General features: G+C 42.3%; 1 protein-coding gene across 1 annotated transcript in view; it reads left to right on the forward strand.

Moving 5' to 3' along the window:
• Positions 1 to 14,838, forward strand: part of crk (v-crk avian sarcoma virus CT10 oncogene homolog) — a 40,216-nt gene extending 25,378 nt beyond the window's left edge. Inside the window, exon 2 of the mRNA XM_020516420.2 lies at positions 6,934 to 14,838. Coding sequence (XP_020372009.1) covers positions 6,934 to 7,071 — 138 coding nt within the window. The 3' untranslated portion in view covers positions 7,072 to 14,838. The remainder of the gene's footprint in view (positions 1 to 6,933) is intronic.
• The last annotated feature ends 7,292 nt before the right edge of the window (positions 14,839 to 22,130 follow it).

Below are 22,130 nucleotides of genomic sequence, written 5' to 3' on the forward strand. Positions count from 1 at the left end.
TTTTTGGTCCGGTGACCCTTCCTTAAACAGTTCTGAGGATGGGTCACTGGATCCAAAATGTTAACTCTGATTTTTCTTCACAGATGCTGCCAGACCTGCTGAGCTTTTCCTGCAACTTCTGTTCTTGGTCCTATATTTAAATGTAAGCATTTTCTTCTGAAGAGGAGTCCTACTGGACTTGAAACATTAACTCTGATTCTCTGTCCACAGATGCTGCCAGGCATGAGCTCCTCCAACATTCTGTTTGGGCATGTTTCAGTTTGACTCTTATGTTATTCATTTTAAATCGTTTTTTTTTGGTTCTGGGATTTTATTCCAGATGAATATTTTGTAGCCTAACTGGTTGAAGTCACAACTCTGAAATCTTTTTGGGTAGTTTCTGTGTAGTGAGAAGATAGAAATGCTTTTGCTTATGTCATTACTGCTGTTTACTAGTTATACTTATCCCTCTTATACAGTTGGTGCCCAACTCGTGGTCCAGCATAATGTTTTAATTTTGTGTGCAAATTGTTATAATTTTTGCAGTTAAAACCCAGTTTGACTGTAATTGACCATACATTGTTTTCGTTTTCAAGCAATATTGGCTGTTCCTCTGTTATGGTCCCAGCTATGTTACCATGATTGAAATCTGGCTTGATCACTTAATTTGAATTAGCGTGGTGGGCATACACTGAAACATTGGCACAAGGCTGCAGACTTAGTTTATCATGGAAATGGAAGATTTTTAACTTTAACAAAATCCACTTGTGGGATATGGGTGTTGATGGCTGCATTTATCGTGCATCCATGCTTTCCCTTGAAGGTGATGAGCAGTTTATGAACTATTGTAATATATTTGGTACAGGTAGACCCACAATGGCATTAGAGATGGAGTTCCAGGATTTTGATCCAGTGATACGGAGGGAGCAGTAATATGTTTGCAAATCAGAGTGCTGAGTGGCTTGGAGGGTAAACTTGGAGGGTAGCGTTTTCATTCATCATTTGTCCTTGTCTTTCCAGTTGGTAGTGGTCATGAGTGCTGAAGATGCTGTCAGACAAGCCTTGATGAATTTCTGCTACTGAGCATCAGTGCTGGAGGGAGTGAATGTTTGTGGATTGGGTGTCAGTCACGTGGGCTGCTTTGTCCTGAATGGTGTCAAGCTTCTTTTGTTGGAACTGCACTTATCTAGGCATGTGAAGAGTATTCCATCACACTCGAGTTCACAAAATCCCAATTGTTCGACATAGAGGGCAATTCAGCCCTTGTGCCTACACTGTCTCTCCAAGTGAGCATCACTACCTAGTGCCAATCATTTTCTTCTCTTCCCTCCCCCATATTCTTGCCCACTATCTTTCTACGTAAGTAAATTATCTCAATATACTCTTGAATGCCTCCGTTTGAACCTGCCCCCAATGTTTCAGGCGGTACATTCCACGCTGATTACTCTGTGTAAAAGTTTTTTTTTCTCACATGTCGCTTCTTTTGCACACCAGTTGAAATCTAGGCAGTCTTATTCTTGTTCCTTTAACAAGCAGGAGCAGCTTCACCTTGTCTACTATGGTGGTGGAGTTGGAGGGTGGGGTTGCTGAGCCCAGCGCTCATCCGCTTCTGTCAGCTTTTTTTTTTGGTTTTACTTTCTTGCTCTCTCTCTTTTCTTTTCTTTTTCTTTTTTTTCCCTTTTTAAGCCTGGGAAGTGGCAGATGAAGGAGGAGGCCTCTGGCAGCAGCAGCAACATCAGAATAAATCAGACCCAGCTCCACCCCAGCCCGGGGTCTCCCAGTGAGTGAGGAACTAGTCCGGACTGACTCCCTGACCTGGACTTGCAGGCTAGGACTAGGCCTAGGCTCCGGGTCTGTAGCTTGGCCAGAGTCCCTGAAGGAGGAGCAAGGTAGCGTAGGGTCAGTGTGGCAATCTTGTCCTGTGTGGAGGTCGTCTTTGTCTTTGTCCCGGTATTCCATCAACCTGACAGGCGGTCTCGCCCAGGACAAGCAGACGTCTTCATTAGAGGCCTACGGTCTAGTATTAGCAGCCCAATGTGTCAGTCTTGTCCCAGCTGCGCCTTCAGGCTATTTTATCATTCCTAAGTCAGCTTTCCCTGAGCCCAGGAGTTGTGAACTGAACTAATGAGCTTAGTCTCAATTTTATTTTGTTTTATTATTATGTATGACTTCTGTCATTGATGTAGGTGCCATGGTGGGGTGACTTCTAAAACTTTTCACTTTCATGTAAAAGTACACATGACACATTTGTGTTCTATTCTGTCCAGCCCCACTCATCATTTTGAAACCATCTATCAGATCTCCCCTCAGCCGCTGCCTTTTTAATGATCTTTGCACGTATGTCTCAAGGTCCTGTAACCCCTTTTAAATTGGACCTACTACTATATATTGTTTTCCAATGTTCTTCCTACTAAGTGCATCACCGAACACTTCTCTGCATTGAGCCTCCTCTTCCACTATGCGGCCTACTCCAAGAATGTGTCCATGTTCTTGTTGGATTTTCACAATGTTGTCTTACAAGGTTTGGATCATCTGGAAACATTGAAATTTCCCCTGCACAACAAGATCTACATCAATAATAGAAGTCAGGAAAAAACAAGGCTCCCAATACCACCTTCTGACGAACTCCTCCACAAAACTTTTCTGAAAAACATCATTTGAGCATGACTCTCTGAGAAACATTTTTGTATCCATATTGCTTATGTCCATTTTATACCATGACACATAGCTTTTTCCTCAAGTCTGTTGTGCAGCACTGTATCAAACACCTTCCATGTAAACAACATCAAAAATGTTAATCCAATCAAACCTACCTGTTACCTCTTCAAAATATTCCAACAAGCTAGTTAAACGTGATTTTATAAATGGGAAATCCCCATGCTGGTACTTCCTTTACATAGTTGTGTCAGAACCAGCACTAGGCATGCCTAAAAATGAGGGGTAAATCTGGTGAAGCTACACACAGGACTAGATAATTCCAAAACCAAAGGATCTGACCATATCTCCCATTTTGCATTGTTGCCACATCAAATTGTGAATAATAGTGGACATTTAAAGAAGTCACTGGAAGAGAAAGCCCTTCCAATATCCCTATCTTCACAAACTGGGGAGCCAGCACATCAGTGTAAAAGATAATACTGTTGCAAATGCTTCAGATAGAAATGATGAGTGGATGAACCCAGAGGGTTGCATCATCAAAGATGCTAGTCTTCAGCAAATTCGATTTGACCCTGCATGATATCAGGAAACAGTTGGAAGCACTGAAAACTGTAGTGGCTATGGGGCCTGACAATATTTCAGTAATAGTCCTGAAGACTAGTGCTCAAGAACTTGCTGCACTCCTAGCCAAGCTATTCCAGTACTGGTACAACACTAACCATCTACCTGACAATATGAAAAAATGTCCAGTGTACATAAAGCAGAACAAATCCAACCCAGCCAATCACCACCTCATCCATCTACTCTGCCACATCAATAACGTGACAGAAGGTGTCATCAACAGTGCTATCAAGCAGCACTTGCTTTCTAGTAAGCTGCTCGCTAATGCTCGTATCGTGTTCTCCCACGGCCACTCAGCTCCTGACCTCATTACAGCCTTAGTTCAAATATGGACAAAAGAGCTGAATTCCAGAGGTGAGAGGAGAGTGACTGCCCTTGACTTCAAAGCTGCATTTGACTGGTAGCATTGAGTAATCTTTGCAAAGCAAGTCAATGGGAACTGTCATGGGGGAGCACCATCCTCTCTGGTTAGTCAGACCTGGCACAAAGGAAGATGGTTATGGTTGTTGCTCGGTCATCTTGACTTCGTAAGGTCTCTGCAGGAATTCCTCAGAATAGTGTCCTACGCCCAACCATCTTTAGCTGCTTCATCAATGACCTTCCCTCCATCATAAGGTCAGAATTGGAGGTATGGAGATGATTGTGCAATGTTCAGCACCATTCGCGATTCCTGAGATACTGAAGAGGTCCATGTTCAAATGTGACAATATCTAGGTTACTGCATAAAACAAAATACCAGTATTATTGTCCAGCACTACCATTTTCCAACCACTGAAATCTTGATGAATTTCCCTTTTGTGTCAAATCTTTAAGTTTTATTTGACTGCAGCTCCCCAGTCTGTCCTGTGAACTGTGAAGACGACTTACGTGAATACTTCAAAAACTGAAGAAGTAGGCTTTTTCAGTCTTTCAATAGCCTGCCATTTTCTCATCAAACTCTTAGTCTGAAGGTTTCACACACTACTCTAACACACAAAGGCGACTGAGCTTTCCCTGAACTGTCATATACTTTCTCACGATATTAGCCTCTGATCCAAGTCCAGTCTCTTTCGAAAATGCCCACAAAGCTTTCAATCGTAGGGATTTCTAAACTAAAATCAATCCTTGATTGCCTTTGGTTTGGAAACAATCTAATGCCTTCAATGTTTACGCCCTGGGGATTATAACAATCTTCAAGTGCCAGTGGAGTGTTAAATTAAGTCACATGATCTCTGACACACACTGAGGTCACTGCATTGGAAAGGATTCTTACCTTGGTTATTTTTTGTTGAGGGTTTATACTAGTTTAAAATCCACACTTTTTCAATTATATTAATATAAATATATATTTCTATATATACATCTCACCACATTTTTATCACATCAGAATGTAACATGGGTGCCCACTTCAGACTGAAGATTATCTGCATGATAGATCTCCTGGACAGTTGTCACCTCGTGGAATTGGGACGTTGAAACAAATTAGTGTAAAGAGATAGGGAGCTGTTGTGATTGCTATGGGATGAAAAGTGTAATCTTGGTCAATATTTGTTTCCTTGTGTGCTAGGGGTATTCTTGAACAAAAAAAATTCCTGAATTTCCTCCTCCATCTTTGCTCCAAAATCAGTATTCCAACTTTCTCAACTTTGTTCAAATCAGCAGGGTGTTTCTGTGATGCTCCCTTGTTTGTAGAATGACTCATCCCTTTACATAGTTGTGGCTGATAAGATTCAGCACTTCCCAGAGTGTGTAAGGTCATAGTAATAGCCAGGTGATTTATCAGTCTGAACCTGCCGCATTTCAAATGAGTGACTTTGTTTGAAAGAATGTTGTAAGATAAGTTTGCTCTGTATTAGAATCTTTGAGTTCTGCTTACTCGGATTGTTAAATGTGAAGATTGCTGAATTCCATTCCATTCCATTCCTTGGTTCCAAGGGCTCTGACTAAAGTGTAGCTTTCTCGTTTTGAATGTATTTCATTTTTCTTGTGAAAAGGGTAATATTTGCAGGAATGCCAACATCTATTGGGCACCTTTTCCAAGTGCCTACTTACCTGTTCAGTTTTCTGAGGCATCATCAATTATTTTGTGCTAGAGGCTGGAGTGGCATCCGTGATGTAAGCAGTGCTCTCTGTGTTGGTGACAGAAGTGGCATTTGAGCTAGTCTCCTCCTGACATTCACATGCTTATTCTTCTCCAGGGAGTAACTAAATGGAACTCTAGCAACAATCCTTCTTCTCCCTTCGAATAACTGGTGTAGACACCAAATGTAAAGGCCTTTGTTGCGGCCAACCTGGCTGAGGTTTAGGAAACTTGCTGTAGGCTGGGAATCAAACCTTGGATCATCTTGAACTGTGTAGCTCAGGCCCATATACCTGCTGGACTGTGGGGAAAGTTGCATTTTGTATCTCGGGCAAATTACAAAACCACCTTCTTTAACTTCCTTGCTTTGTTTCGCTGTTGGTTCAGGTTGATTTCAGATTTCCCTAGATTTGGTGTAAATCATTCTTGTAAATCTTGTTAAAAGCCTCAACTAATCTTTGTTTTCTAAAGGGGGAAAGACTTTGGAAATCTGAAGCACAAAGCAACTTGGACTTGGAAGTTCTAGTTCAAGATTCTCTGGGTTAATATGCAAGTTCATTTGGCAGTTAGGACAAATGCAATGTTAGCATTCATTTCAAGAGGGCTAGAATACAAATGCAGAGATATATAACTTCAGTTGTATAAGGCTTTGGCCGGACTGCATTTGCAGGATACTGAGAAGCCTGGATAGAGTGGGCATGGAGAAGATGTTTCCATTCGAGAAACTCTGACCTGGGGATACAGCCTCTGCGTGAATAGATGGCCCTTTTAAAACTGAGATGAGGAATTTCTTCAGTCAGAGGGTAGTGATTCTGTGGAACTGATTGCTGTAGAGGACTGTGGAGGCATCGAGTGTATTTTAGATGAGATAGGATCTTGATTTAGTAAGGGGGTCAAGGGTTAAGGGGAGAAGGCAAGAGAATGGGTTTGAGAAACTATCAGCCGTGATCAAATGTCAGAACAGACACAATGGGCTAAATGCTGTAATTCTGCTGCTGTATCTTGTGGTCTTATAGTACCTGAGTAAAATAAAGACATCTGCCTGCAGTTTGCAGCGATAGTCTAGTCTAGGCTGTCCTTTTCCAAGAAACGTTTCCAAAACTGATCAGTATTTGGCAATGCCAGTGGTGGTCTTGGCATTGCTGCAGGGCTGGTTGTATATGTGTTGCGCATTCCATTAATATTAAAGTTGAATGTCGGCAGTTTTGATGGATGTTAGGATGTGGGACTGCAACTCTGCTCAGGAACAAGCAGGCAATCTAGAATGTTAAAATACCCATAGGAATTGTCAATCACAGCTGAATAGTGAGGGTGTGGGGAGCACCACGTCACCCCACCTGTTACTGCTGATTAACAGGATGTGAAAGCACACTTTTTGAGACCATGTCTGACATGCATGCCTCTCTTTTTCGGTTCTTCCCCATGATGACTTTACTGTGAGACCTCCTAGAATTCACTGACTTGTTGATGGATATGGCATCTGTGTTTAAAGGTTCTTGGGATAAGGCTAACATATATTCCGTCTTCTATGGACTTGTTGTATTGCACCATTTTGTGTTCAAAGCCATATAAATACTGTCTTGTGTTGTGACCCTCTTTTGTTTCTCTCTGTGTAGGTTGGTGACTTAGTGAAGGTGACCAAGATCAATGTGAATGGCCAATGGGAAGGAGAGTGCAATGGTAAACACGGTCACTTCCCTTTCACCCATGTTCGACTCCTGGATCAACAGAACCCTGAGGAGGACCTAAGCTGAGTGCGTTTATTTTTAAAAACAATGATTTGAATTACAAATGGGAACAAGTTTTCTCTAGTTCATTTTTCTCCCCTGAAGACTTTTTGGCCCTTTTTGACGTTTACAGTAACCCAGTAAGATCACAGCTGGCTCAACTGAAATGCTCAGAGTCTGCAGCCTGCGGATCCCAGTGAAGAACTGTGCTGGTATACGTTTTAATGTCACTTCACATCTGACTTAATGATTTTGTTCATCAGTACTTGTGTTTATGGCACACAATGTGCTGTACAGCTTTCTTGGTATCTGTCCTGCTCCAGAGCAGCCAGTTAGAGAGCTGGCCTCACTCTAGTTAACACTAATTGATGTCCACACAAGTATCGGTTGGTTAGTGTGGGTGGATGTGTGAGAATATGTTCAAAAACAATGCTCCTCAGTGGCCAAGTGAATAATAAAACCCTTTTTTTTTTTTATTTTTGCAGTACCAAACTGTTCAGACCAGAGGCTGTCTGGTTGGATCCTTGTTCTGCATTGAGTTAGCAGAGATTCTATAATAGCCCTGAACCAGAGGATTAGGTGTAAGAGAGAGCTTCTTATCCAGTTACCCTGATCTAAGTAGCATATGTTGGCTTGAACAAGGACAGGATTCGTGTCTGCTGTGATGCTGTCTGAGGTTGAACAGCCTGCTAATGCTATACAGGACAAATGCCCATTTTGGATGCACATTTAGGGTTGGGGACTGATGCAGTGAAACAGTTTCCCACACCTGCACCAATCAACAGCCTTAGAGGGGTTCAAGTTTAATCATCCTGTTTGTTACATGTCCTCACACATTATCTTTACCATTCATTGTTGTAAATACTAAACACTACTGATTGGGAGAATATCTTGCTAATTTTGGATGATTTCAGGTACTTTAATAAGCAAATGAATATGTTCTACAATTTCAACACATGTTAAGACACTACATTTGTGTGGGCAACTGACCTGCCTAGACTACAGTTGGACCGTCAGCTGTACAATGCATGGAAACAACTCTAGTCTTTTTTTGTTTTGGAGAACTCAAATCACAGAAATGGTGCTTTCACAATCTCACCATGAGGCCAAGTCTAATGTCAAATGAAATGCTACTTTCTCCAGTTGCAGCCTTCTCCCAGACCTCAATTTGACAAAAACTAAATTCTGAAACAGTCAGGTCTTTATAAGAAATGTAAACATATTTTAAGTGCTGTCATGTCTGGGAGAGCTGCAAAATGAAACACTAAGTACAGCAGATAACGCTAAATGGGGAGAGGGTCAACAAGTTTCAGCCATGAGTTTTCTACAAATAATGATGTAGAAACTGTCCACCAAGACGACCAAGAGCAGTGAATTTCAAGTTTGTGCTTGAGCTCCTTGGTGGATCTGTGCCTGATGTTTAGATACACTTGAACGTTGACATTGCAGGACAGTTATTGAACAATGAAAGTGCTTTCCAGATCTATAACTTAGACTGTTTGGGATCCAAATGCCTTGTCTTCCCATCCTTGGTGTGAATAAAATTACATTACTCTTCTGAAACAAGTACAATTTCTACATGTGAAAAATCATGATAGTATGGGAAGATATAAAGAAAAGCTAAATACTGAGCATTCATCTGAACTGACTGGGTATTTAATGTCTTACTGATGTTAGGTTAACATACAGCATAGTCAAATATCATTTTAGCAGTTGTGCTCTAATTTCGAAAGCATTTGTTTTCCTTGAGTGCAGTTCTCATATGACTTTTCTTGTCTGACTTTAAACGCTCTTGTTTTGATTTCAGATTGTAATAATTTTTTTCTCTTTTTTTTTCCTCTGTGACATGGAACTGTAACAACATCAGGACATGGATGTTTCAGTAGCTTGTAGAATGTACCATGGAGAAATAGCATGTGGGTGGGATCAGGATTGGCCGCCTTCAGAGTTGGGACCCCTGTGAAAGGCTTCAAGTGTTAATTGAGAGGGTGGGAGAGACCATTCATTTCAATGGCATCTGGCTAGCAACCAATTTTTTTTTTAATCTAACTTCAGTTATTGCTATTTAAATCCTATCCTTCTGGTATCCTTGAAGATGTTTTGATTCTGTTTGCAGCTGTAGTTTACCTATGTCTTTGTCATTTGTGCTAGGAGTTAAATTTAATTCAAACCACCTGTGGAGATTACCAATGAGAAGTTGAACAAGAATTTAACATGTATTGTATCTCATGTCTACTATTAATTTTTTGCCTCACATCCCATCACTTGGACTCAGTGGTGTTGAGAAATTTCAGTTTCTTCATTTCCAGAAGCCATACAGATGTGTGACAAAGCTTAAAGCATTAGTCAGAAAAATTAGAGCTACGAAAAGGGTGGCACTGGTTTTTAACTGACATAATGAATGTTTTATAGTATTGCCTACAAAATGTATTTGATTTGGATCTTTATTTTAAAACCCCTTTTATATGAAAGACTGACATAAACTTGTGTTGAGGGGGTGGCTGGATGACATCTTGCCATTCTTCAAGTTCTCTAACCTCTGTATACACTCTGGAATATAAAGGAAAGCTGAATACCAATGTATAAAATGACTCTTTCTGAAGTCCTTGAGACAATGTTGAAATTGAAGTCAGTTGGTGTTTAACAAGTGCAGTGACTTCCTAATGTTCCTAAAATAACTTGTTATGCTCTTTTAAAAATCAATGGACAGTGGAACAGTAGGATTGGTATGCACCTGTTGGAGAAAAGTTGGCCATCAGGGAACAACTGTAACAGACCAACAGAGATCACATTTGCTGCTGAAGCAAAGGAGAATTTCTGGATAAAACCTTACACCAATGGAGGTAGAGCCAAACACACATCCCTCTTATTGGCTTCTTGCCTCATGAATAAGTAACTCTTTGCTCAACAGTGTTGATTAATGTGGACTTTGATTCCTGATGGTCGCTCTGCTCATCCCAGCTGTAATAATGCATCTGTGCCAATCAGTATTTTAATTGTGTATTAATTCATCATGGTCTTTTGGCACAATCTCGCAATCATGTCATGATTAAGCTTTCACTCCAAATTAATGTATTTGTCTCGCAACACTAGTGTGAATAGTATATAGCATTTGAAAGTTGAGTAAGGATGTTGAAGCTTTGTCTGTGTGATGGGAGGTGATGTTGATCACTTGAGCTGGGTCTCTGAGCTTGACGCAATTTTTTCTGTGCCACTCTGTTGTGTGCTATGATATTGCTTCAGTTGCCATTCAGCAATTTTTGTGCCAATTGAAGTTATTTTATCCAGTCCTATTACAGGCGCTATTCATACTGCAATCTGTTTAAACCAACCTTCTATGCTGCTTTTTGAATCACTAAAACTCAGTTCTATACTGAACTGTGCATACGTACACTAACTAGCACAACAGGGATGGGACCTGCTGAACCCACTACATAAAGTTGCCAAACCATTAGAGCCTCAATTCCAATAACCTTTTCTTTTTTAAAAAAAAAAAAAAACATTTTGGTCCCTTCCTTGTCCTTTAATGTACTTCGGGGCGAAGAGGTAGCAAACACACCTGGATTTCAGCTTTATAAAATATATTGCTACTATGAAGCCGCTGATGCTCTCAGTCCCTTCATTCTCCCATTTACTTGTTAAGCCCAGCACATTTTCCTGCTACTTGTAATGAGTCGTTCTGGGGCCAGAGGAAAAGGTTCAGAATGATCCTGAGATTAATGAAGGTGAGAAGTTGATGTACTGAGCTGCTCTTCACACTAGTTGCTATTACCCTAATAGTGCCTTTTAAACTGTCTTGTGAATTTAATCAGTCCAATTAACCCAACCCATTCTAACAGTTGAAGTTGCTGGCTGTTGTGTTAAACCAGCTGCTGGCTTAACTGTCTGTGGGTTGATCCTTTCTTTTCTGGAAAAAAAAAATCTATATTCAGGATTATCCGAACAACTTTCTTTAAATTCAGGACTAAAGGTGAGCAGTAGTGCTTTGTACTGGGGCAGCTATCAAAGAATATTAGCAGCAACTAGTCACTACACAACGCATCAAGTTGTGTAGCAATGGAGATATTTCAGCACATTTTCCATTTCTTCCAGTGCTGGCTTTGCTGCCATAGTGTCTATCACATTTAGGCTTTTTTTAATGGTCAGGATTTTCTGCTTACTTCTTGCTTGGCCTCAGATTGTCAAACATAATCTGAAACCCTGTCCTCTGGTCCAATGGGCTGCTGCAGGATTCTCATGCCATCTTGTTAAACTCTCTCTCACCTGATGAACTTAATTTGCCACATGTCTGTGGCCAATTTGCCAGATGTGGCAAGTGAATTGGACAACTCTAGACCACTATCTGCCTCCATTTTATTGATTGTGGGGTATGGGAAGCTGAGATATTTTATCTCTGCACTACACTGCACCTGCCCATCCATTAATCTGTTTGTATCCTAATCTTTCAATTAGTTTAGCTGTTATATAGTATTTAAGAAAATCTGCACTTTTGTGTCAGTCTGGTATTTAAAAGTTGAATTATGGGCTGTAAAAGTTTTTGGATTTATCCTGTCTCATGGCCTCATCACTGCAAACATAATGTTTGGAAAATGGGACAGCTGTTCATTGTTAACTTTTTTTTTCAGCCAGTACAAGTGACTTTTGCAGCAATGGAACTTGATACTTAAATCTTGAAATAACCAACTAGTGGCTACAAAAGTGTTTATTTTCTAGCAGTGGAATATCTTCTAAATCTCACTGATGCTAACAGTAAGCAGTACTATTGTAAGTGCAATATTAACTGCTTCTGTGCATCAGACTACATGCTAGTTATTGGTAGTAAATACCTTTTTTTATAAACAGTTCTCATCAGGTCAGTCCCTGAATATTTGATATCAAACCCCTTCCCAGTTGCAAAAACCTCAGACTAGTTTGCTATAGAGATGGATGTCTAAGAAAGCACTTTGTGTTGTAATATACTTGAGCAAATCAGTGTTAGCGGTCATTGCTCAGGCTAATCTACTTGAGACTATGCAATAACATGACCATATTGGAACACTTGTACTGCAAGTTGGCAATGTGAAAGTGTAACTGAATCCAATGGACCTGAAATGACTGGAGATTGCATATGCAGGTTCCTCCCATTTGCTGTTGGAATGATAAAATTCACTGGTTTTTGCCTTTAACAAAAGGCTGGATTTGCATAGATCAAATGACATGACATCTGTGAAGAAAACATGAGTTGATGCTTTGGGTTGGGTGGCATTAACACTCTTCCTCCCCAGTATATATGGTAGCAGTCCTTTGTCTTCAGGACAAATCTAATTTGATGATCACACTTTGTAAGAATTGAACCTTCGCACACAGACTCACTCTGATAAACTGATGCTCAATTTTAATACAATTGGCTCTTTTACATGGACATAACAATATGTTTACCCCAACCAATCTATTCTGGCATTCATTCCACTGGATTCATATGTCCTGATAAGACTAATTTATTCACTGGGAAATGAGCTGTGGCTGCCAGTTGAAAGATCTGCCCCACCACACTGTAGATTAAGAAATAAAACTGCAGTTCTGCTAACTGTAAGCAGAATACTGCAAATGCTGGAAATCAGAAATACAAGAAAAAATTTCTGGGTAAGTTTTTCAGCCAATCAGTGCGCGCATAGAGCGAAACCAGTCACAGTTTCAGGTCTGAGACTTCTTTATCAGAACATTTTGGTTAAAGGGTACAGATCTGAAACGTTATCTTTCTATAGAAGCTGCTGGAAATGTTGAACTTCTCCCACCATTTTCTGTATTTATTTGAAAGTACCTGATTGCACAACAATAGAAGTTTCGGCAAGTCATTGGATGTGAAGTGATATCTAGGTGATCCAGTGCAACACTGCCTCCAAACCACCACCGCCGCCCCCCCCCCCCCCCCAAAAAAAAAGAAAAGAAAGTGTCTTTGCATAGAGTACCAAGGCTCCCAAGTGGTTGACCACAGGATTGTGTGTGGTGGCTGGGGACTGTTAATGAATTCGAACCAAAGGATCTGCATTTTCAAGTATGAGGGAGTTGGAGCAAATTCTGCAACAGCAAAGACTGACTGACTGTCTCTGCGTTACAGCAACGTGTGGCTTCAGGTCACTTGGCAAAGACATGCAAGGGGAATATTTCAGAATTTTGTACATGCAAGATCTTGCTCCTGGCAGATAAGCTGAAACTGTCTTGCCTATAACAGTTTGATGTAATAAGGTTTCGGGGCAACTGACTGGAACAGAATAGAATTCTTCACACTGATTTTTAAATCATTTACATATGAAAATTAAAGCAGAGGCTTGGCTGCTCTGTGAATTGGAGATTCCCTAGATAGTCAATACAATAGTCAGGTCATCCTTTTGAAACACCTCCCAGTGATTAACTGTAGCCCCATGTCATGAAATTGTTTTGTTTTTGGAGGGAGGATGGGAGACAGGATTTGAACTGTTTCTTTTTTTGGTCTAATATAGACCGTATACCAATTTATAAAGGATGTATGGATGGAGAAGTATTCATCTGTTAGTTACACTGTAATCCTTTCATCTGGAAGTTTGACCAAGTGGCTGTGACCCATCAATTTGAGGACTTGAGGATGCAGATGTCTTGAGCAAAGTAAACTAACTTTTCTGTTCCTGAAGATGTCTGCTTTCTTGGTGAGGTTGGATGCTTGCAGCAGTTGAAATGAGTTTGCGATTACAAACTCCACTGCATTTCTCAACTTTCAAATATTTAAATAGCTAGCCAACACATTTGGGAAAAGCATGGTAAGTTGCCAGTGTATGTGCAGCTGTACTGCAGCCTGTTGTCTGTACTACAATGAGTAAAAGTTGAAATGAATGTAGGTAGTGATGGCTTTTTCTGGTGGGCTGAAGTCATGTGGAATGTGAAAAATGCAATGTGATGGGTCAGGCCAAACTAAAGCCAGACCAGATATCCTGGTAATTTGACCTTTTTTTCCTCAGTCTGGTTGCCTGACACTCCCACTGTCCCTTTTAAAAGGGACTGATTTATGCCCTTTTCAGGGAACGATATCTGGAATTCTTACCTGGTCTGGCTGCCATGTGATTCCAGACCCTCAGCAATGTGGTTGGCTCTTAACTGCCCTCTGAAATAGCAAGCTGCTCAGCTCAAGGGCAACTTGAGATGAGCAACAAATGCTGACCTTGCCTGCAGCACCATGTCCCATGCAAGAATAAAGAAAGTCCAGACATATTTTTTCTTTTTAAAAAAAAAAAAACAACAAAAAAAAGTAGGCCTTGATTCTCTCTCCAGTTCTGTTCAGGACTGACCCGCGTGTTGGGGTTCTGACTGGTACTGGGCCTAGACCATCCATCCAAGTGACTCGGTGAGTGGTTACAGGATGCAGGAAGAAAAGTAACATGTCATCTTGTGACATCTCTTCTCAAAGGCAGAGATTGAAAGTGAGGGGCTCTGGATATTTTCTGGGGAAAGGGTTTGATTTCTGACTAGTTTAGCCCTTCTTTTTCCTATATATTAAATGGGAAAGCTGAATCCATACCCACTGTTTAATACTGCTCTCCCTCAGTAAATGTCAATCAATGTTTTAAAATTCTTATTTTTGTATCTGTACTTGTACCCTTGTTAATCAGTTTGGGGTAATTCTGGGTTGTTACTGTGGAGATATTAATGCATTGTGTTAATATGAAAAGGTGTCATCTACAACACTATATCCTCCATGACAATTAAAATCCAGCTTTATTTTCTGTAGCATGTACTGTATTGTATGTTTATTATACCTAGCGAATAAAATCACTTGAGAAATGACTGTGTGTTAACTGCTTGTTTTCAGGAGAAATTATTCACGTTATAAAGCATTGCACTTGATAGACTTTGTCCACACACTTCCAGCTCTGTTGTTTTAAGTACATTTGGGATGAGCTCTGTGTTCTGCAATGGTAAACCGGTAATGTTGAAGTCCTATGCAAAGGAGCATATGCAGGCCACCATGCCAACCTTTTGCAGATGGGATGTCAAGCAGATCCTGCTTTGCCCAGGTTAGTGTAAAAGATCCCAAATAGACTTCAAAGTGCAGGATTATTATCCCCCACCATGTCCTGACCGAGACTTAGTCCTCAAGTCACAGAAAAGCAGATTCATGAGTCATTATCACATTGCTTTTGCACAGAAAGCTCCTACAAATAGCATCAAATGCAAATTTGTTAATTCATACTTTCCCTCAACCTCTGATAGGAGGACGGTCTGTTCGACCACTCATCTACTACCATTATGGCTGATGTGAGATGTTATCTTATGATTCTCTTTACCAATTCACTGATGAGCACTCTGTTCACTATACCGCATTTTCTTCCGTTCGTCAATGCTATAACCTACTCGGAACAGTGCCGTCCCTGTCACCGTAACCCAGTCAAAACTATGGAATGATTATAATAGTAATTAGCCCTTAGCAACCATCTCTTGACACCTCCATAGGTTGCAGAACATCAAACAGCTTCCTCCACTAGTATGTACCTTTTAAATACATAAAGTGGTCTGTTACTTTAAGAAACTTACTATCAAAACAGTGCCTCCGTGAAACCACATGAATGAATATGTAAGAATTGTCAAAACCAGCAATAGTAAATTTTAAATCTCAGGACCCAGCTGTGGGAGATCAGTTTAGTATCCTTCATAATTTTATTTAGTATGTGTAATTTCTCACTCCTTTTAGATCATACTTTCTAGTTTAAAATACTAGACCTATCTTTACAAGGGGAGGCAATGGCTAGTGGTATTATCGCTGGACAATTAATCCAGAGATCCAGGTAATGTCCTGGGGACCTGGGTTTGAATCCTGCCCTAGAATATGGTGGAATTTGAATTCAATAAATATCTAGAATTAAGAGTCTAATGACCATGAATCCATTGTTGATTGTTGGAAAAACCCATCTGGTTCCCTAATGTCCTTTAGGGAAGGAAACTGCCATCCTTACCTGGTCTGGCCTACATGTGACTCTAGACCTACAGCAATGTGGTTGACTCAATTGCCTTCTGGGCAATAAATTCTGCCTAGCCAGCAATGCCCTTATCCTGTGAATGAATAAAGAAAAAAATTACTAACTTTGAAGACAAAAGGACTAACCCCTCTTGATTACGCAAGCTCAGACTGGACCGACATTCTAATCCCATCATGAGTAACAGCCAGAATTGAGCAAGTGCTTAAACTATCTCCTGCTTCCCCAGGACAGATGTCATGCAAACTTGTGTACAATTGATACAACTATATGACACCAAGAGGCGACTGTAAAACTGTACTTTGGATTCCATCACCACCTCAAGCTGTGCTATTGTGGATGCTTAAAAAGGCTATTTTTGTAGCTCGCTGATCTCGATGGTTATTGAACATGATCCCACAACCTGGCATGGTCGACAGGATCGCTGGGGACAATGTTGAAACTGACCAGTCACTGACCTTACTCAGAAGGTAAGAAACGTCATTCTTGTCGTGACCTAGTCCCTGAACGTGATCCCAAACCTCCTGTGAGTTGGCCATTTTTCTAATCCCCTCGCACCTAGACCTCAAGTGCTCCAAATTAGCTGAAGTTGCCTGAGTGGCCCCAGTAAGCTGCCTTCGACTGCCAAAGGCAGGCAGGCTGGCCCCTCCTGACAGTGGAAGAAATGCTGCGCAGTTGCAAACTACCTTGAAGTACCATTCTCATTAGGGAAAGCCCTAATGAAAATTGGGAAGAAATACAATATTCCCAAAGGACAGTGGACCCAAGGTGACATGCAGTGGGTCTGGGGAGAAACCACCTGACAGAAAAAGAAGGAGAGAACTAAATTGTCCCTTGACAATGGGAAAAATCTGCTAAAGGAATGAAATCCTGTCTCGATCAGCCCATGATAGTGAATTAAACTGTCATAAACAGCAATTAAATGCAGGGCATGAACAGCTGCAAAAGGAGAGATCAAAATGGGAAAAAGCTGAACTTAGAAATCAGGAGCTTGAGAAGGAAAACATAAAACTGGAGGATGAGATAACTGGGGAAGAAACTGACACGACTGTCTCCAAGCCCATACAGAATTTGTATCCAACTACCTGCGACATCGAGGAAGTGCTTCAGCAAAACCATGCTGTCGTCCTTGGGGAAACAGAGGGACAAAAGTGATGAGGACTGTATATCCCTAGCACCATTTTTATGATCCCTTAAAACCAGGAGGTTAAAAATAGAGGAAGTGATAAGGCAAAGGTTAGAGGACAGTACTGAGGTGGGATGTTCTAGTAAAACAGACCAAAAAACACACCGTGTGGACCTGAGACCCCTGGTGGTCTAAAGAAATGCCTCACCCAAAGAAGGGGCCAATGAAGACATGGGAAAGTCTAGACTGGTTAAGTGGAATATAAATGCTCCATCCCTGTGACGGCGTACAGATTCTGAATGTCATTGTCACTAAAAGAGAAGGGTGTCTTCTCCATGAGGCAGTCAGGTGCTATTGGAGAGTGAGCAGGAGCTGCAAGCTGGCAGGACAGCAATAAAACATTGGTTACAGGGGTATAGTCTGCCTAAGACCCAGTGGATGAAAGTCACAACTTGCTGTCAAAAAGCTACAGAGCAAGTCCCAGAATATGAGGAAAGATTTTGGATAACCTGGAAAGAGTGTACAGGACGATAGGGATTTTGATGGTTTTGATTATGGCCTGCTGAAGTCTGCTTTTGTGCCTGGACTTAAACCTGAGCTTGCTAAGATGCTAAAGCTCATCAAACCAAACTAGGACCAGAGAGGGACTAATTATTATGAGCTGGTGGACCAAACCCACTGGCTTGACTGAGGTATGAGCACCAAATGGGACAGACCCCCAGAAAGACCCAAGACAAATGCCCAGGGAAGTATTACGTCAGTGCAAAGGAAGGTCCCTGGGCCAGGGGGTGCCAGCAAAGGGGAAAAGGATGAAGTCACCCAATAAGGAAGAGGAGAGCCTGAAAACTGGGAGTAAGACTGATCTGCTAGAGCAGTTTAAAGAGTTAACCACCCAGCAGGAGCTGCTGAAGATGACAAAAAACCTGAGAGAGCCTGCCCTGTGCCCCTCTACGCTCCTATTGGCTTTATGCCAGCAGAGGGGAGACAGACTGTATGTGACTCTAAGGTTGGGTGACCTAGCCACTGAGTGCGTTTTGGACACAGGAGCATAGTTGATATACCTACCCGAGAAGTATGAGATCAAACTCCTGCTAGACGGGACAGTGAGAACAGCTTATGGAGCAGGAACTGACAGGATCGAAATTAAAAGGACCAAAACCATGCATGTTGCATTCAGCCCCCTGTTAATTAGTAACCTCTGTATGGATGGGACCTGTATCCCAGCTGTTCCTCAGAATGGATATCCTTACCCATCTTTACATTTCAATGATGGACGGATAACGTAGTCGATCAGAACCCTACAAAGGGAAGAATGAAAATACCCACCCCATCTGGGCTAAAGACAACGACAACTGTCGGTTACTGCAAATAGAACCTGCAAGTTTAACAGGAGTATCTCCACCCTGCACTAAACAGTACCCCATCAGCCTGACGTCTATTGCAGGAATCCTCCCGATATTTCAGAGTTAGAGGAAAAAGGGATTTTGGTAAAAGCCCACAGCACCTCTAACAGCCTGATGTGGCCTGTGCGAAAGGCAAATGAGGAATGGAGATTAACTATAGATTACAGGAAAACCAACCAATGCATTGATCAATAGGTCCCACTAATAGCTGACCCCTCTACTATGTTCAGTGCCTTAACACCAGACAACGAGTGCTTCTCAGTCATAGATATGATTAATGGCTTCTGGTCAGTACCCGTAGCACCTGAAGTATAGTCGTGGTTTGCCTTTACTGTACGGCAACAACAGAACACATGAACCACAACAGCCCAACTGTATACATATGGTCTTACAAAACCACCTCTGCAAAATGCTGCCAATCGAGTCACTTATCATTCAGTACATGGATGTTACAATGATAGCCTCCAAAACAGGAGATAGACCTTAAGACCCTCCTAAACCACCTGCAACAAAAAGGTCATGAGGCCAGTATGGAGAAGGCTCAGATCGCCCAGAAGCAGGTAGTCTGTCTAGGTCCGTGAATCTCCCACAGAGAAAGAGAAATTCCAAAGTCAGACTGCAGCCATACAGGCTGCTAAACAGCCTACAGCAATTTGAGAACTGAGGGTCTGTACAACTTTAAGTGGTGCTGTGTTGAGTTGTATACCTAACTACCCCAGCCCCTGACAGATATCCTGAAGGGGAAACAGGACTCGAAAGAACAAACTGCATGATAAAGGAACAAGCCCTCCAGGACTTAAAGAGAGCACTTTGACTGCACCAGCATTGGGGATCCCCACTAAAGAAAACCCCTTTACATTATTTGTCCACGAGGTGGAGGCCTATATGACAGCGGTGCTGGCCCAGGACTACAGAGACAAAGTGAGACCTGTTGGGTATTACTCAGGGAAATTAGACAGTTTGGCCCTTGGATTGGGTGGGGTGGTCTGTTTGAGAGCCGTGCAAGCTATGTGCGTGGTGGTGGAAGTTACTGTAAGTCTGGTGTTGGATCGGAGATTAATAGTTAAATATCCGCATGCCATGAACACTTTGCTGTTTACGAACAGAGTATCCCAGGTAAATGCTGCCCAGTGGACTTGACAGATAGCAGTCCGAGAAGCCCCTAATCTGTAAATAGTTCATGTGAGCCTGGTCAATCCAGCCACTGATGCCTGCAGAAGGGCAAGAAGATTGTGCTAAAATCCTGCAGGAATTGGAGGACAGTAACCAAATGATGAACGAGGCTTTGCAAAACCCAGATCTCATCCTTTACGCTGACGGATCCTCTTTCGTGGAAAATGGTGTAAGGAAAACTGGATGGCTGTCATGACATCAGGAAGCCTACACCCTGGAGCATCAGCATCAGCACAGCAAGCAGAATTACAGGCTTTGACTGAAGCCTGCAGAATAGCAGAGGATCAGTCTGCCAATGTTTACAAGGTCTTGGAGTTGCTCACGCCTTTGGCCGACAAACAGCTTGAATTCCAAATGGCTGTAGGTACCCCCATCAGAAATGGGAAGGAAGTCAAGGACTTACTGGAGGCTCTGCAGCTGCCCAAAGAAGTGACCATGTTAAAGTGTAAAGCCCACACGAAACATAACAGTATGGAAGTCCAGGGTAATGCCCTGGCAGATCAGGCAGCTAAAAGAGCCGACTCCAATCACTCCTGCCAAAAGCCTCAAGCGCGTCTGCCGGCTTGACACTGGGACAGCAAATCAAAATCTGCAAACAATGCAGAATGAATGTTCCCCAGAGGAGAAATGGGAATGGATCGATAATGCACACAGGCCATGCAAAGATGGAGTTTGGAGAATCGTGAATTAAATCGACCATTCACACCCACTGCCTTGATGCCATATCTAGCACAACACATCCACTCGTGGGGACATTTGGGACCTGAACAGATGGTAGCATAGGTTCTAGCGCAGCTGGTGGGGCCGCTGCCTCACTTGCCAGAAGAACAACATTGGAGCCAAAGTACAAGCTCCCCAACTGAAAGCACTAGTGCCTCCAGGGCCATTCCAGCATTTACAAGTTGATTATTTCTCACTCTCACACTGTCAAGGTTACTCAGATATCCTTGTGATTGTGGACAGGTTTTCCAGGTAGTTGGAAGCTGCTCCTGCAAGACAGGTTCAGCCAATTGCACAGCCAAAGTACTGGGTAAGGATACCATACTCGGTGGGGGCTACCCACCAGCATTGACTCGGACCAGGGAACCCGTTTCACGGGAACAGTGTGTCAAGAGGTTTGCCAGTTATTGAGGATTGACTGGAACTTTCACTGTCCCTTTTTATCCACAATCTTCGGGGCAGGTGGAAAGAATAAATCAGACCCTGAAACAGCGACTGGCTAAATATCACCAGGAGGGAATGCCCTGGCCCCAGGCTTTACCAATAGTTTTGTGCAGTGTCAGGGCTAGCTCCAACTAAACGACAGCTCTGGGTCCATTTGAAATGGTGACAGGCAGGCCAATGCCCTTACCTGAGACAATAGACTAATGGAGGGCCGACTGTCATCTTACGTGTGACACCCTATTCTCTTAGTGCTTGTCAGTAACAGACATTGTAAGCTCTGCCTCTTCACAGCTATCGGCTGCCTGGAAGGACCCACCAGAGGGAGGTCACGACATTGTACCAGGTGAATGGGTTCTTTTGAAAAAGATCCACAAGGAACCCCGAGGCGCAAAGTGGGAAGGACCATACCAGGTGCTGCTGATCACCCTGTTGGCTGTCATAGTCTGAGGAAAGACGGCCTGCATTCACACCTCCCACCTCAAAAACAGGCATCCTATAATACAGCGGAACCAGACTGACCCCCATTGTTTACTATTGTTATTCTGACTGTGTATGTTGTTTTCTCTGTTAATGGCTTGTTGGCAACTGCACTTCATAAAAGTATGAACCATCCCCAACTACAATCCATGTCTCTGCAAGCCCCTCCAACATCTCAAAGACCCAAGTGGCACATTTGAGTTATGATAAGAATTGAGTGATTCTCCTCAAAGAGTCTCCGTAGAATCAAAAGTCGGGGAGGGGAGTACTGTGAGATATTGTATTATGATTCTCTTTACTAACTCACTCACAAGTGCTGTATGTTTACTATACCGCATTTCCATTCATAAAACCACGTTAAACTAAATTAAGTCAGAGATAGCAGGAACTGCAGATGCTGGAGAATCCGAGACAACAAGGTGCAGGGCTGGATGAACACAGCAGGTCAAGCAGCATCATAGGAGCAGAAAGGCTGACGTTTCGGGCCGAGACCCTTCATCAGAAATGGGGGAGGGGAAGGGGATTCCGAAATAAATAGGGAGAGGGGGGAGGCGGATAGAAGATGGATAGAGGAGAAGATAGGTGGAGAGGAAACAGACAGGTCGAAGAGGCGGGGATGGAGCCAGTAAAGGTGAGTATAGGTGGGGAGTTCACAGGAAGTGCTACACCTGCCCCCATACCTCCTCCCTTACCCCCATCCCAGGCCCCAAGAAGACTTTCCACATCAAGCAGATGTTCACCTGCACATCTGCCAATGTGGTA

The sequence above is a fragment of the Rhincodon typus genome, chromosome 26 (genome assembly GCF_021869965.1).
Source record: "Rhincodon typus isolate 14 chromosome 26, sRhiTyp1.1, whole genome shotgun sequence".
In the NCBI taxonomy this organism is placed as follows: domain Eukaryota; kingdom Metazoa; phylum Chordata; class Chondrichthyes; order Orectolobiformes; family Rhincodontidae; genus Rhincodon; species Rhincodon typus.